The sequence below is a fragment of the Saccopteryx leptura genome, chromosome 2 (assembly GCF_036850995.1).
Source record: "Saccopteryx leptura isolate mSacLep1 chromosome 2, mSacLep1_pri_phased_curated, whole genome shotgun sequence".
Classification (NCBI taxonomy): domain Eukaryota; kingdom Metazoa; phylum Chordata; class Mammalia; order Chiroptera; family Emballonuridae; genus Saccopteryx; species Saccopteryx leptura.
Window position 1 is genome coordinate 186,801,708 of NC_089504.1, and position 18,083 is coordinate 186,819,790.

An 18,083-nucleotide genomic window follows, 5' to 3' on the forward strand; every position below is an offset into this window, starting at 1 on the left:
CAAACAGCCCAATGCTGTGCTTCCCAATCTGAGACTCCAGATTGAAAGATATATATAGACGGAAAGGAAAGGGATGGGAAAGATACTTCATGAAAAAAAAAGAAAAGAAAAGAATCTGGGATAGCAATACTTGTATCAGACAAAATAGACTTTAAAACAAAGGCAATGTTAAGAGACAGAGAAGGACCCAGCAATTAAACTTCTCGGTGTTTATTTAAAGAAAACAAAACTAATCCGAGAAGATATATGCACCCTTATATTCACTGCTACATTATTTACGGTGGTCAAGATATGGAAGCAACCTAGGTGTTCAACAGCAGACGAATAACGTTATCTTTTAAATCTCCAACTATTTCAACCAATAGCATAGGTGCTTCCATTAAGGACTGAGATGGGATCATTGCTTAGTTTTGTAGTTTTTTTCTAATTGACTATGCAGATAGACTAACTTGGGGATTTCAAAAGAGTCTCAAGGCCTGACCTGTGGTGGTGCAGTGGATAAAGCATCGACCTGGAATGCTGAGATCACCAGTTTGAAACCCTGGGCTTGCCTGGTCAAGGTACATATAGGAGTTGATGCTTTCTGCTCCACCCCCTTCTCTCTCTCTCTCTCTCTGTCTCCCCCTCTCTAAAATAAATAAAGTCCTAAAAAATAAAAATTAAAAAAAAAAAGTCCCAAGTTGGCCAGTTTAACTGTAAATGGTCCTGGGTAATTATAGTCCAGCAAGATAGAAATTTGTAGGATAGGGACTTGTAATTTTAGTATGTACATACAGCAGAAGTCCTAGCAGGTGATTCTTCAACAGCTCTTCCCTTAGAAAGTGGACTTCCCATTTTTCAAAAAGAGTGATTATTCACTAGACAAGTGTTTTAAGTCCCATAGACAAAAAGCCAGCAACAAAGTATACCTACACAGAGCCAGAACCTCAACCAAGGCAGGTGGTTCAGGTCTAGAACTCACCACAACCAGCTGGAATTCCACATCAGTAAAGTGTAAACTGCTAAAGGTGGGAATTTCTGTTTGTTTTGTTTACTGATGTGTGCCCACTACCTAGAACAGTCTCTGTCACATTATAGGTACCCAGTAAATATTTGTTGAATTAATTAACTGAATTAAAATGAAAACTAGAGATAGGACCAACCAATTACCAACTGTCCTAAGAAAAGTGAGTTCCATTAACTAGAACCCTAGAAATAACAAAGAGAAGCCCATTTGTGTATACTACACTACTCCTGCCTGGTGACTGGAAGGATAGAAGAAAGAATGATTGGTCTAATAACGTGATTTCAAACTGATCATGACTAAAGATAATAGCTAAAATTAACTATGGTTAGCTATGCTACTGATGATAATCAGTATTTTAATTTGTTTGGCTCTTTAGTTTTAAAATTTAAATAATTATACTACTTATTTTATACCAGATATAAGGTCCAATACTGCATTATGTTTACAAGGAGCTAAGAAGCATCTATCTCAAAGCTGAGTACAATTGCAATCTCTGTAAATCTAGTGTAGAAGATACAAACTGAATATTTAAATTATTTCCAAACTGGCATCAGGGTTGTGCTGGTAACCTTCTGACACCCGCTATTTAAAACTACCTTAACAAACCTGACCTGTGGTGGTGCAGTGGATAAAGCCTTGACCTGGAACGCTGAGGTTGCCGGTTTGAAACCCTGGGCTTGCCTGGTCAAGGCACATATGGGCGTTGATGCTTCCTGCTCCTCCCCACCTTCTCTCTCTCTCTCTCTCTCTCTCTCTCTCTCTCTTCTCTGAAATGAATAAATAAAATAAAAAAATAAAACTACTTTAACAAGACTCTCAACATTTTTGATAATTGGATAATTTTTTTTTTTTAGCATATGCAGACACACAAGTAAAGACTGAATTGCTATGAAGAAAGCTTTGATTATTCTTGCAATGGCTGATTTGTAAAATCTAACAGTTAACCTTTTACTTTAATTCTTCAGGGATTACTTATTCCCGAGTCACGAGAGAATGTAAAAGGTCATGGCTGTGTTTCAGCTTTTCCTCACAGTAGCTTGTTTTTTGCTCTTTAAATCTGCTGATTATACTTTTTACATGCTTGGAATATAATGAAATCTATTTTCACTTTAATAACTATACATGAAAAAGATTCTTATTTTTCAATTCAAACAGTTGGGATGAGAAGTAAAAACAGGATTCTGGTATTTCTAAAAGCTCATCAGCCTTAGACAGACCTTAGGAAATGCATAGTAATACATAATAGACAGTCAATACATAACAGCTATTAATGTTGAATGGCATTGACATCAAGAAATTTGAGTGTTTAAAAGAACTTCAGAGATCTTCTAATCTGACTATGGCTTAATGAATATTTAATTATTACTACACTAGATTTCAAAAGAACAGGATATAACCTTTCCTTTGCAATAGTAAAAAGAAAAGTTGTGATTGCTCCCTTCATATCAGCAGGGAACCAAAATTCTGATTTCTCACCTGTACTCAAGTGACATCTTTTGAGAGTGAGGTGCCTTCATGTCAGCACTTGTGTAGCCACTGACAAAGGATAGCTAACAATTAACTAAACTATTTTGTCTAATTCATTGTTTAGTGCTTCTTTTGTGGTGAGTGTTTTCTGGTGAGCATAAATATGTCATACAAAGATCTTCATACTTTGTGCCTGTTCCTATACATCCATTCTGTAAGGCCAGGAACCACCATCGTGGCCATTCACATGCAGGTTTGCATTAGATTCAGACAGATGGTAATGAAACAATGGAGCCAAGAACTGGTGGGTCATCATCTTTAATCCTAGCTTCCACCAGCAGGCAAGTAAAACACACACTGGGCTCCAAAACCCACTCATTCAGTGCTCACAAAGCTACTGACTTATCCGAGTTTCCTAGAATCAAAGGTTTCTAGTTCACCAGTCTTATTCACCTCTGTTTCCCATTTCCTCTCTGCACAAACTCTGCACTAACTGGCTTCTCTTTCAGCATTCTGCCATCTTCGCTGCTTCTCCTGGCCTCCTCCACATGGCCTTTCTCTCCTCTCCTCTCTAATGCTAATCTCAGGAACTGAGAGAGCAAGCTCCCGGTCTGCCCCACTTTATAGTGCAGAAATCAAAACCTTTAATCCAATATACAAAATAAGGAAGTCTCTAATACAAAGTCACTTATCTGAGGCATGATGGGATTGCACCACCCCACATCAAAAAGGGTGGGGAAGCCTGACCAGGAGGTGGCGCAGTAGAGAGCGTCGGACTGGGATGTGGAAGACCCAGGTTCAAGACCCCGAGGTCACCAGCTTGAGCGCAGGCTCATCTGGTTTGAGCAAAAGCTCACCAGCTTGAGCCCAAGGTCGCTGGCTCCAGCAGGGAGTTACTCGGTCTGCTGAAGACCCGCGGTCAAGGCACATATAAGAAAGCAATCAATGAACAACTAAGGTGTTGCAACATGCAACGAAAAACTAATGATTGATGCTTCTCATCTCTCTGTTCCTGTCTGTCCCTGTCTATCCCTCTCTCTGACTCTCTCTCTGTCTTTGTATAAAAAATAAATAAAACAAACAAATAAAAAAAAAAAAAGGGTGGGGAAGCCTGACCAGGCGGTGGCGCAGTGGATAGAGCGTTGGACTGGGACCGAGTTTCCGGTCTATCCCTCTCTCTGACTAGAGGGGGATAGTTTTCTATCCCTCTCTCTGACTTTCTCTCTGTCTCTGTAATAAATAAATAAATAAATAAATAAATAAATAAATAAATAAATAAATAAATGATTATAAAAAAAAAAGGGTGGGGAAGGCTTAGTCCTAAAACCAAGCCCCAGGCTACAAGGATCCTGCCTGCCCACAGCCTGCCCCCAACAGACATTAATATTACCTGGTCCACGGGCTTCCATGTGGGCAGAGCCATCTTTAACAAAGTAAGCATAATATATTTTATCTGCCCAACACATTCCCATCCTCTACCCCAGACCTCCCTATTTCCAATCTTCTAGTCATTTTCCTGCCTGGCTCCTCACCAGACATCAATGCCATTCACTACGGCCAATGAGCCCATTTATATTCTAACCTCAAACTACTTCTCTTTCCACACACACTGGTCAGATGTACCGACCAAAGCTATAACCTTTAGGAGGCTTTTATCTCACCACTGTCATTCAAGGCCAACCCAGAGTGAGGCTGTTGTGCATCTGTGATAGGGGCCTAGTGTTGTGTATGGGACCTCAGTATTGTGTATAGAGAGTTGGACATAAAGAGGAACTTTAAACTTGCTTTTGGTAACTGCTTAGAGTAGAAAATCTCCAATAGTCTGTACAAGAAAGTTAAGCATTAAATGGAGCTTGCCTGTGGCAGTAGCTAAAAGTGAAAAATTTTTACAAGCCCAACTAGTTAGATATCTTGACTTAAATCTTGCCTACAGAAGCAGGATATAGTTTTATGCTTTAGCCTTGCAGCAATTACAGGAAGAACTGTAATCAGCTTTAGAACAAAGAATGCTTTCTACGGAAATGTCAAGAATGTTATGCATACCTGTTGTAATAGCTATGACATTGTGGTTTATCCCCTTAAATACTGCTCTCTCTAGGCTCGGGGCTGTTAATAAAGGCTATTTATTTATTTATTTATTTATTTTAACAGAGACAGAGAGAGGCATAGATAGGGACAGACAGACAGGAACAGAGAGAGATGAGAAGCATCAATCCTCAGTTTTTTTTCCATTGTGGCACCTTAGTTGTTCATTGATTGCTTTCTCATATGTGCCTTGACCACGGGCCTTCAGCAGACCGAGTAACCCCCTGCTCAAGCCAACGACCTTGGGTCCAAGCTGGTGAGCATTTTGCTCAAGCCAGATGAGCCCACACTCAAGCTGGCGACCTCAGGGTCTCGAACCTGGGTCTTCCACATCCCAGTCCAACACTCTATCCATTGCGCCACTGCCTGGTCAGGCAATAAAGGCTCTTTAAATTTATAATCAATTTGGGCTCCGATCAGTAATTGCTCACGTTTCGTCCAGAACAGGTCTGCCAGAGTGTGTGGCCCATGCAGAAGAGTTATTTGTGTCATAGGCTGGACCTGCCACCAGGACAGACATTGAGATGTGACCTCTGCAGTTGCACAAAGCCTCACTCTCAGAAGGTCCCATATTTGGCTTAATGCTTTGTTGTCATCATCTTGAAATGATTAACAATCTAATTTTTTTTTTTTTTTTGAGAGAGAGAGAGCCAGGGAGAGAAAGAGACAAGAACATCGAGCCACTCCTCTGTCTTCCCTGACTGGGGAATCGAGCTGGCAACCTCCGTGCTCTGGGACAATGCTCCAACTAACCTACCTATTGGCCAGGGCTTAATTTTTACTGAATTTTAGAGAGTCAGAGAAGGGAAGGAAGAAGTGGGGGGAGGGAAGCATTCATTTGTTGTTCCACTCAGTTGTGCAATTTTTGGTTGCTTGCCATGTGTGCCCTCACCGGGGATTAAACCCACAACCTTGTTGTTTTGGGATGACAACCAAGGGCCAACACTTTCATCTTTTGACCTTGTAGTTTATAAGTGAAGTCCATTGATATGGAACATAAGCAGGAGCAGAGGAGATAAGCCAGGCCAGGAGACGGAGCAGGTAGCAGCCAGACATCAAGCAACTGTCACATGCACATGCCTCAGGGCAGTTCAGGGACCTTTGGGACCTCAAGGCAAAGACCACCCAGGTTGCTGGCAGCAACAGCAGAGAAGAGCAGTGGAGAAGCAGCAGGGGTGGCTACAGCAGTCAGAAAAAAAGGGGGCTCTGCATGATACCAGTGCTGAGGCCTCTGTGGGGGACTGGCTTGCCTGTCTGTTCCCAAATCCCATCTTTGCAACATTTGCATAAATTTTTGAAAGCTGGGGTACTACCACAGCTTTAAGGCAATAAACTTTGTCAGTAAACTACTACTAGAAAAAGGCACACAGATGAACATTGTAATAAAGCATATCAGAGAATTATTAGAATTCTTCAGAGTTTTAAAACTTCTACAACATGGCAAATGAAATATCCATAAGCTTAGAAATAAAATTAAATTAAAAGATCATCACATTTGATGGAAAAAAAAATTATTTTTATATGAAGCTCCAGATGAATGAATTGTTAACAATGAAAACAAGTTAAAATTAATTTTCCTTGTGATTGAAGATGCCATGACAGAATGCATAAACAGGCACTTTGAATTATATAAAAGTTTGAAGCCACTTGAACTTTCTTGTACTCCCTTCACAAGTTACAGAAAATACTAGAAAATATTACAGTGTAATATTACAGCACTTACAATTTTATAATTGCAAAATTATACTTTATGATTTACATTGAAAGTTAAATTCATATCTAAATAAAACTGATCTGTAGGAAGAGTTAATTTCATTTGAAAAATTGTTCCACAAGAATCACCAACCCTACATGTGCTAAAATATTTATTTTTAAATAATCTATCAAGGCCCTGGCTGGGTTGCTCAGTGGATAGAGCATTGGCCCAGCATATGGACATCCTGGGTTCAATCACCTGTCATGGCACAACTGAGAAGCAACCATCTGCTTCTCTTCCCCTTCCTTTCCCCCTTCTCTTTATCTCTTCCCTTCTAGTAGCCAGTGGCTCAATTGGTTTGAGACTTGGCCCCAGAGGGGGGTTGTCAGGTGGATCACAGTCAGGGCACAAGCAGGAGTCTATCTCCCCACCTCTCACTTAAAAAAATAAAAATCTGTCAAAAATGTATCCCATTGTTATACAGCCTATAAAATGCCCTAAACATCTCCAGTAACAATTAAATTGGAAGAAAGATCCTCCGCAAAATTAAATATTATAAAAAATAATTGGCAATCATACATTTGCCAAGAGCAACTAGCATTGCTTTCAATTATATCAATTAAAAATGAAGTTGCTAAAAGTGTACATTCTGATGGTCTGAGAAATAAATTTGCAGGCAAGCAAGCCCGAAAAATCATGTGATTAATCAAGACATTACATTAGTAAGGTATCATTATTTTTGTATTATATAAATTATAACATATATATACACACACACACACTCAATAGTTTTATCTTTTTTTTGTGACAGAGAGGGACAGACAGACAGGAAGGGAATGAGATGAGAAGCATCAATTCTTCGTTGCTGCTCCTTAGTTGTTCATTGATTGCTTACTCATATGTGCCTTGACTGGGGGAACTACAGCAGAGTGAGTGACCCCTTGTTCAAGCCAGTGACCTTGGGCTCAAGCCAGCAACCTTGAGCTTCAAGCCAGTGAGTGACTTTTGGGCTCAAGCCAGCAAGTGACCATGGGGTCATGTCTATGATCCTATGCTCAAGACAGCGACCTTGCACTCAAGCTGGTGAGCCTGTGTTCAAGCCTGCAACCTTGGGGTTTCAAACCTGGGTCCTCGGAGGCAGAATCCGACTCCTGTATGCTCATAGACAGGGATCCACCAGACAAGCCCACTAGGGAGCGATGCTCTGCCTATCTGAGGTGTTGCTCCATTGCTCAGCAACCAATCTCTTATTAGCACCTGAGGAGGAGGCCATGAAGATATTCTCAGTGCATGGGGCCAACTTGCTCCAATCAAGCCATGGCTGTAGGAGGAGGAGAAGGTGGAGGAGGAAAGAGAGAGAAAGAGAGAGAGAGGTGTGAGAGGGGGAGGGGCGGAGAAGCAGATGGTCACTCCTACTGTGTGCCCTGACCGGGAATTGAACCCAGGACATCCACACACCACTGAGCCAACCAGCCAGGACCAACTGTACCTCAATGTAAAAAATAGTATTTTATAGAGTTAAAGTGATATAGTGCTCGGGCTCCATTTAAAAAGAACAGTGCCTGGGCCCTGGCCGGTTGGCTCAGCGGTAGAGCGTCGGCCTGGCACGTGGGGAAACCGGATTCAATTCCCGGCCAGGGCACATAGGAGAAGCGCCCATTTGCTTCTCCACCCCTCCCCCTCTCCTTCCTCTCTGTCTCTCTCTTCCCCTCCCGCAGCCAAGGCTCCATTGGAACAAAGATGGCCTGGGCGCTGGGGATGGCTCCTTGGCCTCTGCCCCAGGCGGCAGAGCATCGCCCCCTGGTGGGCAGAGCTTCGCCCCTGGTGGGCGTGCAGGGTGGATCCCGGTAGGGCGCATGCGGGAGTCTGTCTGACTACAAACCCCCCCCCACACACACACACAAAAACACTCAAAATGCTGACAATTATTATTTTTATTTATTTATTTGACAGTCTAGATAAGTTTATTATCATTCAAATATTTCATACAAAAAGGAACATAGCAGTTGGGTCAGGGTTTATTTAAAAAAAAAATGCAGGTTTGTACAAATTGCTCTATTTACAAGGGGGAGAAGGTTCTCCCCCTATTTTTATTTATTTACTTAGTTTAAGTGAGAGCAGGGGAGGCAGAGAGACAGACTCCTACATGTGCCCCCACCCAGGCAAGTCCCCTATGGGGCAATGCTCTGCCCACCTGGGGTGTTGCTCACTGCTAGCAACCAAGCTGTTTTTAGTGCCTGAGGCAGAGGCCATGGAGCTAACACCCTGGAATGGAGCCTGTCTGCGGAAGAGGGGGGGGGGGGAGGGAGAGGAAGCAGATGGTTGCTTCTTCTGTGTTCCCTGATGGGGAATCCAACCTAGGACATCCACACCTCATGGATGCTCTAACACTGAGCCAACCGGCCAGGGTGGGCAATCACTATATATATATATATATATATATATATAATTTTTTTTTTTTTTTACAGAGACAGAGAGTGAGTCAGAGAGAGGGATAGACAGGGACACACAGACAGGAACGGAGAGAGATGAGAAGCATCAATCATTATTTTTCATTGTGCGTTGCAACACCTTAGTTGTTCATTGATTGCTTTCTCATATGTGACTTCAGCAGACCAAGTAGTAACCCCTTGCTGGAGCCAGCGACCTTGGGTTCAAGCTGGTGGGCTTTTCCTCAAACCAGATGAGCCCGCGCTCAAGGTGGCGACTTCGGGGTCTCGAACCTGGGTTTTCCGCATGCCAATCCAACGCTCTATCCACTGCGCCATCACCTGGTCAGGCTGGACAATTACTATTAAATTTGCAAATTACCTACAGTGGAGGGGTGCCTCTAAGTTATTCTGTTGAGAACTACTATAAACATACATCTCTTAGTATATCATGTTGACTTTTCTGCCGGAATTGGCTAGGTCAATTTATCAGTTTGGTCATCTAATGCTCATTTGTTAAACCCTCATTCTCTATTAGGTCTTGTGCCAGGAAATTAGTTGACCTTAATCTAGTACTTTATTTTTCACTGAAGGAAAAAGTTTACAGCATTATTAAATCTCAAGAATATGCTAGGGCTTCAGAAAGGTTATTGTCAGAAACCAAACTAAGAACACCTTGAAAGGTGTCCAGATTTGGTGGGAAGGTGAGAAGCGCTGGGCATTGTGCCCCCAAGATATGAAGAAGGGAGCTCCTTGCCTGTGCCTGTTGATTGGCGTTCAAAACTCTTCCAGGCATTATTTCTAGCTGGTGGCTGAAGAAGATGCAGAAGTTGCTTTTTTTGAGTTAAATCACGTACTTAAAAGTGAAGGTGGCAGCGGCCAGGCGCACTTCCCCTTCCGGCCGAAGTCGGGCCTCACCTGCTACAGGTGTCTCAGTCCAACGTCGTGGCCACTCCCGCTCGGAGCCGAGGGGCGGCGACCCGAATCCTGCTCGGGGGAGGTTCCACGCCTTCGCGATCTAGAGTCCGCTGGCGTGGCGCCCGGCCGAGGGCACCCCGCCGGGGAGAGGCCGCGCCTCCTCCCGGAACTAAAAGGCGCGGCGGGGTTCAGCGGGATCGGCCGTCGCGCGCCCGGGGCTATGGAGGACCTTCCCGCAGGAGGGGGCCGGGTCCCGCGCCCAGAGCCTGAGGCGAGGCCGGAGGACGTCGCAGAGGAAGCGGTTCCTGAAGTGTCCCGGACTTCATACCTGCGGGGGGCGTCCCCGGCTGGGATGCCGCGGGGCTCCCAGGATTCCTGGGAAGGCGAGGAGGCTCCGGAGTCCGGCGAGCCGCCGGGCGGTCGGACTAGCCGCACGGCGTCCCTGGTGAGCGGGCTGCTCACCGAGCTGTACAGCTGCACCGAGGAGGAGGAGGCGGTTGGCGGGGGCCGAGGGCTCGGGGGCCGCCAGAGGCACTGCGACAGCCTAGACAGCTCCACCGAGGCCTCCAGCTCCGACGTGGTCCCGGGCGGGCGCCGCAGCGCCGGGGACTGCCGTGTGCTGCAGGAGCTGCGGGAGCGACCGAGCCAGCGGCACCAGCGGCAGTACCTGCGGCGGAAAGGTGAGGGCCAGACGAGGGGAGTCCTGGAGGAGGGCGTGTCCCGGAACCCCCCTGCTCTTCCTGCCCGGGCTCCATGCTCGCCTGTGCGCACCGGACTGAATGGTCAGGCGCGCAGGTACTAAGTTTGGGTATGGGGTCTTCTTTGATCCGTCGCTGGTGTCCACGGTGTCACGGACTCATGACTAGACGTATTTCTTTTTTTTTTTTTTTTTAAATAATTTTTTTTAATTTTTTGCATTTTTCTGAAGCTGGAAACAGGGAGAGACAGTCAGACAGACTCCCACATGCGCCCGACCGGGATCCACCCGGCATGCCCACCATGGGGCGACGCTCTGCCCACCAGGGGACGATGCTCTGCCCATCCTGGGCGTCGCCATGTTGCGACCAGAGCCACTCTAGCGCCTGAGGCAGAGGCCACAGAGCCATCCCCAGCGCCCGGGCCATCTTTGCTCCAATGGAGCCTCGGCTGCGGGAGGGGAATAGAGAGACAGAGAGGAAAGCGCGGCGGAGGGGTGGAGAAGCAAATGGGCGCTTCTCCTGTGTGCCCTGGCCGGGAATCGAACCCGGGTCCTCCGCACGCTAGGCCGACGCTCTACCGCTGAGCCAACCGGCCAGGGCCTAGACGTATTTCTTATTGTCTCCCCCACCCATTCCCCCATCCCCCAAAATACTCGAGCCTTTGAGTATTTTGTGGAGGCTCAAAGGGGAGAGGCAGCCCAGGTTCTAATTTTGCCAGAACAGCTGTTAGGACATGTTTGGAGTTTAAGTATATGTGAAGCGACATAGAGGGCACCGGGGGAAAAGAGAGGCGCCTGGACCCTTTTTTTATTATTATTAATAATCTGCCTCTCTGTCCACACCACTTGAATAGTGTTTACTAATGAGACAGAATAATTCGATAATGCGGTTTCTAAGCAGAACGTGTGAATTCCATTTCTGCCAGAACGCCTGGTTTTAAGAACCTTTTTATAAAAGTCCACTAGGTGGACTTTTTATTAGTGGAGGGTCCTAGAGTGCTGGCGTTACCACAGAATTTAACTGCTAGCTGGTACCATCAGTTGGGAGAGGTCATCCAAAAATGGCCTTGGTTTTCAGGGGGAGAGGCAAATTGGGATTTTCTTTTGTTATCAGACTCTGATGCTGTGTCCTAATTGAGATTTTTTCCCTCTCAACTTTTCACAGATTGTCTTTCTGGCACGATCACAATTATTATAGTTGTCTTTGTGTGTGTGTGTGTGTGTGTGTGTGTGTGTGTGTGTGTCTATATCAAGACCTCAATTTACAAACTGAAATGAGGTGTGGAAAACAGATGCTAAACCACCACATTTCTTGAATTAATGTCCTGTGCTAAATTGCCGGGGGAGAGGGGAAAGAGAGAGTGATATCCTGTCTCTAATTGAAAAATCAGACTAGCTGTTGCCAGAAAACAAAAGAACTTTTCTGCAAAGATAAGTTTTTTGCTACATTTCCAAGTGAAGGCCAGAAAGCCATTAAGTGAGAGGATAGCAAACCAATTTACTACAACCGCACTGTGGGGGCTCCCCCACAGTGCCCTAATCAGATTTAAAGGTGCCCTAATCAGAAAAGGAATAAATCGCTCTGTTTTCTCAAATCTATGTAAACAGTTTTAAGCTTCCTCTTCTGGTTTCCTAGTGAAGATTTTTTTTCCAGCTGATTGTTACAAATGACTTCCATCTTCCTCCCCCTGCCTGGAACTTCACTGGAATTGTGCCATTTAATTTTATACAATTATTTGACTGTTTTCAGAGTGTATGTTTATGACTACAGTTCTATAGGGCAATAGTTCTTTCAGAATCCAACAAAATAAATTTTGAAAAGTTATGATTTGGCTTTCTGTTTTTACAAGGCTGTTCACTTTTCATTACTGAGCAAATTTGGAGGATTAGTAATTTCCTTTTAAAAGAAGAAATTTGGCAAACTAATGTTTAAAAAAGTAACAGTACAGCTTTGCAAGTGTATTTCAAACGAGTAACCACTCTAGTTGTCACTCATAAGACCTATAAGACAGGCCTCAGTTTTATTGCATGGTTAGATGCCTGCTAATCTGTCCTTGCAGTCAACCCTATTAGGAGGAATAACATGACATATTAGAGTAGCCATCCCTCACCACACACACCTCTTGATCACTAAACATCATTAGACTACTAAGAAAAAAAGAATCAGGTGATGGAAACAGTTATCTGCTTAATTTTACAGCTTAATAGTGAAAGATTGAAGCTGGGATGGCCAGTCGACTGGGGAAGGGTAAAACCTATTGTTAGTCTCCCTTGGCAACTGGCAGGTCGGTATAAACTCCCTACTAGGTCAGACCTGGAGAGAACTCCAGCTGGACTGCCTTATACCGTATGGAAGAGCTGACAGGCTAAGCCCCTTGAACCTGAATGGAAGGTGGCTGTGGGGAAGGGGGAGAGCCTCCTTTCAGCTTCTCTTGGCAACTGGCAGGTAGGTATAAACCTCCAACTAGGTCAGACCTGGAGGTCTGGAGAGAAATCCAGGTCTGGATTGCCTTATCCTGGATGAGACAGCTGACAGGTCTATGGGTGGGCACCTGGGAGAGCTGAACTGAAAACACAGGGCTGATATGTTCCAAAAGGAAAATTTATTTATTTTTTATTTATTGATTTTTAGAGAAGGGGAGAGAGAGTCAGAGAGAGAGAGAGAGAGAGGGAGAGAGAGAGAGAAAGAGGAGGAGCAGGAAGCATCAACTCCCATATGTGCCTTGACCTGGCAAGCCGAAGGTTTCGAACCGGCAACCTCAGTGTTCCAGGTTGATGCTTTATCCCACTGTGCCACCACAGGTCAGGCAGGAAAATTTATTTAAAATGCCAGGGTGCAAGTGTATTGAGATGGACCAAAGCTGTGTTGGCAACAGGGAGGGTTGGAGTAGGGTTTTTTAAAAAAAATTTTTTTTAATTTATTTATTTTAGAGAGGAGAGGGAGAGACAGAGAGAGAGAGAGAGAGAGAGAGAGGAGAGACAGAGAGAGAAGGGGGGGAAGAGCTGGAAGCATCAACTCCCATATGTGCCTTGACCAGGCGAGCCCAGGGTTTCGAACTGGAGACCTCAGCATTTCCAGGTCGACGCTTTATCCACTGTGCCACTCCAGGTCAGGCCTGGAGTAGGGTTTTTATAGTTTAGTCAGGGGTCTTGGAAAAAGCAGCTGACATCACTGCTTATATGGGTACAAAGTAATATTTTTTTGTATGCGGATTGGAGAGGTGCCACAGTTTTTCCAAATTATTTGTCTCCCAGTTCAACTGTCTAAAGGAGGCCTGTGCTAGTTTCAAAGGTCTGGGGCTAGCTAGGCCCTCTGAGGCTTCTAGCAAGCCAGTTACCCCTCCTTCCATGGGTTTGTGGCCTCTCTAGGCCTGTGGCTAGGCTTTTACAACTATTGTGATTTAAACTTCCCTAATTGTCAGGTCCCTTTCTTTTTTTTTTTTTAATTTATTTTTTACATTTTATTTATTCATTTTTTTAGAGAGAGGAGACACAGAGAGAGAAAGAGAGAGAGAGGGGAAAGAGATAGAAAGAACAGAGGGAGGAGCAGGAAGCATCAACTCCCTTATGTGCCTTGACCAGGCAAGCCTGGGGTTTCGAACCGGTGACCTCAGCGTTCCAGGTCAACGCTTTTACCCACTGCGCCACCACAACCCACTGCGCCACCACAGGTCAGGCAGGTCTGTGGTGGCGCAGTGGATAAAGTGTCGACCTGGAAATGCTGAGGTCGCCAGTTCGAAACCCTGGGCTTGCCTGGTCAGGGCACATGTGGGAGTTGATGCTTCCAGCTCCTCCCCCCCTTCTCTCTCTCTGTTTCTCCCTCTCCTCTCTAAAATGAATAAATAAATAAATAAAAAAAAAAAAAAAAAAAAGGGAGGTCCCTTTCCAATGTAAGCTTTCCCTGACTTTTTTGCAAAGCTAAGTTTTTTGCTACATTTCCAAGTGAAGGCCAGGAAGCCATTAATTGAGAGAATAGCAAACCAGTTAACTACAACCTCACTGTGGGGGCTCTGGATTTAAAGGTGCCCTGAACCCAAACCTTACAAATTGGATACCTGATTGTTTTACAGGGTCAAAAAATCTCTATTAACATAATACACGGAAGGAGTCTCATATGCAGATAACCTGTGTATTCTCTCTTCTTTCTGTTAGAGACTTTGTGATAGCATCAATGTAGCGCCTAATTTTACATATTTAGTTTGTGTGGATCCTTTATTTATTTGAGGCACCAAAACGGTTTCTCAGGAAATCTAAGTTCTCTTCTCAGTGTTTTCATTAAGGGGTGAGCTTGGAAGTCAGAGTGCTTGAGTTGATATCCTGCCACTGTTCCCTACTGTGTGACTTCAGGCAAGCTATTTAACCTCTCTGTCTCATTTTCCTCAATTATAAGTAGGGGTAATAGTAACACCTACCTCAGAGGGCTGTAGTGAGAATTATGTAAGTTAATGTGTGTAAAGTACTCAATAAATGTTAGCTATAATAATTATTATACACACTGGGGTTCCTTAGAGGAAATTGTCTGCTGTTTGGCATTTGGCGACCTTCTCATTTTTCCTATTTATTTAATAACACTATGTTAGGAGCAGTAGCAGATGTTGTGGGCATACAAAGATAAAGAAGGCTTTATTCCTGTCTTCAGGATGCTTATACACCAGCAAATAATGCTGTAGATCCTCAAACTTGATTTTGAAGATTTTTTCCATATTAGGCAATACGTATAATTCAGAGACCCACAGAGCTGTAGGTACCTTAAGAGTCACTGAAAATGACTCTTGTGGAAGAAGTATATGGTAATTTAAGTGCAAGATGATATTGCTACTCCTGTAAGGAAAGTTTGTAAACATTCAAAGAAAGGATATTTGCTTTCTCTGAAGGAATCTAAGAACGAAGAGCCTCTGATCTCCTTTAGTAGCTTGTACTCACATTTAACCATTTTTAAAACCCAAATAGTTTCACTTAACCTAAATGAGCTCTTATTTCCCATTACAGCCCACCGTGTTTGAACTCAAGAGAAGAGAAATAACTAGTCTTTGTTCTCTTCTTTGTAGACATTCCTTATTCTTTTTTTTTTTGTAAGTTTATTTATTTATTTTTTTCTTTACAGGGACAGAGAGAGAGAGTCAGAGAGAGGGATAGATAGGGACAGCAGACAGGAACGAAGAGAGATGAGAAGCATCAATCATCAGTTTTTCGTTGATTGCTTTCTCATATGTGCCTTGACCGTGGGCCTTCAGCAGACCGAGTAACTCCTTGCTTGAGCCAGCGATCTTGGGTCTAAGCTGGTGAGCATTTTTAATTTTGCTCAAGCCAGATGAGCCCGCGCTCATATTGGCAACCTCGGGGTCTCGAACCTTGGTCCTTGGCATCGCAGTCCAACGCTCTATCCACTGTGCCACTGCCTGGTCAGTCCCTTATTCTTTTTTAATGCTATTTTTATTTATTTATTTTTTTCCAGAGACAGATGAGAGTCAGAGAGAGGGATAGATAGGGACAGACAGACAGGAACGAAGAGAGATGAGAAGCATCAATCATCAGTTTTTCGTTGATTGCTTTCTCATATGTGCCTTTGTTGCACTCGCCGGGTAAAACAAACACTGGAGACGTTTGGAGAGTTTCAGACAAAGTTTTATGGCCAAGAGAAAAAGAAAACAAAGCAAAACAAAACAAACCTGCGCAGGGATGTACTCAAGTGATAGTCACAAGAGCCACACCCCGAGCGCCTACAGTCTAGGGGTTTTTATAGTATAGCAAGTAAGCAGTTCATACAGAAGCAAATTTGGCATTTAGCAATTGGTTCCCCCAAATTAAATTCTAGTCACGTGCCTTAGTAACCAGTCATACAGTTGAAAGCCCCAGCTGGAAATATCCCTATCTATCCCCTAGGATGTGGTTACATTTTCTGTCTTAGCAGTTCTTGTGACTTCCTTATTTCAAGGACTCCTCAGCTCCTAGCCATCCTGGGAGTCTGACGACTTCTCTATCTCAAGGACTCTTCAGCTCCTAGCCATCCTGGGAGTCTGGGGTCATCTGTTTACTGGACTAGTTCCTTTGAAGTTATTTTTAAAGCCTATTAATGTATTTTATAACTTTTATTCGAATGTCACACCTTGACCGTGGGCCTTCAGCAGACCGAGTAACCCCTTGCTCAAGCCAGCAACCTTGGGTTCAAGCTGGTGAGTTTTGCTCAAACCAGATGAGCCCGCGCTCAAGCTGGTGAGCTTGGGGTCTCGAACCTGGGTCCTTGGCATCCCAGTCCGACACTCTATCCACTGCGCCACCGCCTGGTCAGGCTATTAATGTTTTGACTGTTCACATTTGTTTCTCAGAATAATCTTGTATTCTAAGCATAATTTTGAGACTTGGAGCACTACCTTGCCTAAGATCACACAGATAGTTGGTCCAAAGGAAGTTCTTGTTAACTCAAGGTCAAATAGCATTTTTCAGCTGTTACAGTAGCTGAAGCACTCCCCTGCACTTCTTTTATACAGACCCCAAAAGTTCACTTGCTTTGACCTCTGCAGTGTTTTTATTTATTTATTTATTATTAATTTTAATGAGGTGACATTGATAAATCAGGGTACATATGTTCAGAGAAAACATCTCTAGGTTATTTTGACTTTTTTTTTTAATTTTTATTTTTTTACAGAGACAGAGAGTCAGAGTGAGGGATAGACAGGGACAGACAGACAGGAACGGAGAGATGAGAAGCATCAATCATTAGTTTTTTGTTGCGCATTGCGACACCTTAGTTGTTCATTGATTGCTTTCTCATATGTGCCTTGCATGGGCCTTCAGCAGACCGAGTAACCCCTTGCTTGCGCCAGCGACCTTGGGTCCAAGTTGGTGAATTATTGCTCAAACCAGATGAGCCCACGCTCAAGCTGGTGACCTCGGGGTCTCGAACCTGGGTCTTCCGCATCCCAGTCCGATGCTCTATCCACTGCACCACTGCTTGGTCAGGCGATTTTGACATTTGATTATGCTGCATTCACATCACCCAAAGTCCAATTGTCTTCCGTCATCTTCTAACTGGTTTTCTTTGTGCCCCTCCCCTCCCCCAAGTCCCTCCCTCTCTTCTCCCCTATCCCGTAACCCCCACACTCTTGTCCATGTCTCTGAGTCTCATTTTTATGTCCCAACTATGTATGGAATCATATAGTTCTCAGTTTTTTCTGATTTACTTATTTTGCTCAGTATAATGTTATCAGGGTCCATCCATGTTGTTGTAAATGATCCAATGTCATCATTTCTTATGGCTGAGTAGTATTCCATGGTATATATGTACCAAAGCTTTTTAATCCACTTGTCCACTGATGGACACTTGGGCTGTTTCCAGATCTTTGCTATTGTGAACAATGCTGCCATAAACATGGGGGTGCATTTCTCCTTTTGAAATAGTGCTATGGTGTTCTTGGGGTATATTCCTAAAAGTGGGATAGCTGGGTCAAAAGGCAGTTTGATTTTTAATTTTTTGAGGAATCTCCATACTGTTTTCCACAGTGGCTGCACCAGTCTGCATTCCCACTAGCAGTGCAGGAGGGTTCCCTTTTCTCCACATCCTAGCCAGCACTTATTCTGTGTTGTTTTGTTGATGAGCACCATACTGACTGGTGTGAGGTGATAATCTCATTGTGGTTTTAATTTGCATTTCTCTAATGATTAGTGATGTTAAGCATTTTTGCATATGCCTATTGGCCATCTGTATGTCCTCTTTGGAGAAGTGTCTATTCATTTCTTTCGCCCATTTTTTGATTGGATTGTTTGTCTTCTTGGTGTTGAGTTTTA

At 44.0% G+C, this 18,083-nt stretch overlaps 1 protein-coding gene across 9 annotated transcripts in view; it reads left to right on the plus strand.

Annotated features, from left to right (window-relative positions):
• Nucleotides 1-18,083, plus strand: part of TBC1D30 (TBC1 domain family member 30) — a 142,151-nt gene that overhangs the window by 2,865 nt on the left and 121,203 nt on the right. For 2 of the 9 annotated variants that reach the window (XM_066369810.1, XM_066369800.1), the window contains exon 1: nt 9,665-10,281. The exons of 1 other annotated variant lie outside the window; for it this stretch is intronic. In XM_066369810.1, coding sequence (XP_066225907.1) covers nt 9,822-10,281 — 460 coding nt within the window. In that variant the 5' untranslated portion in view covers nt 9,665-9,821. Of the gene's footprint in view, nt 1-9,500; nt 10,282-10,352; nt 10,397-18,083 lie in introns of those variants that run through there. 6 more of the 9 variants (XM_066369805.1, XM_066369809.1, XM_066369801.1 and 3 more) reach the window with 6 other exon arrangements.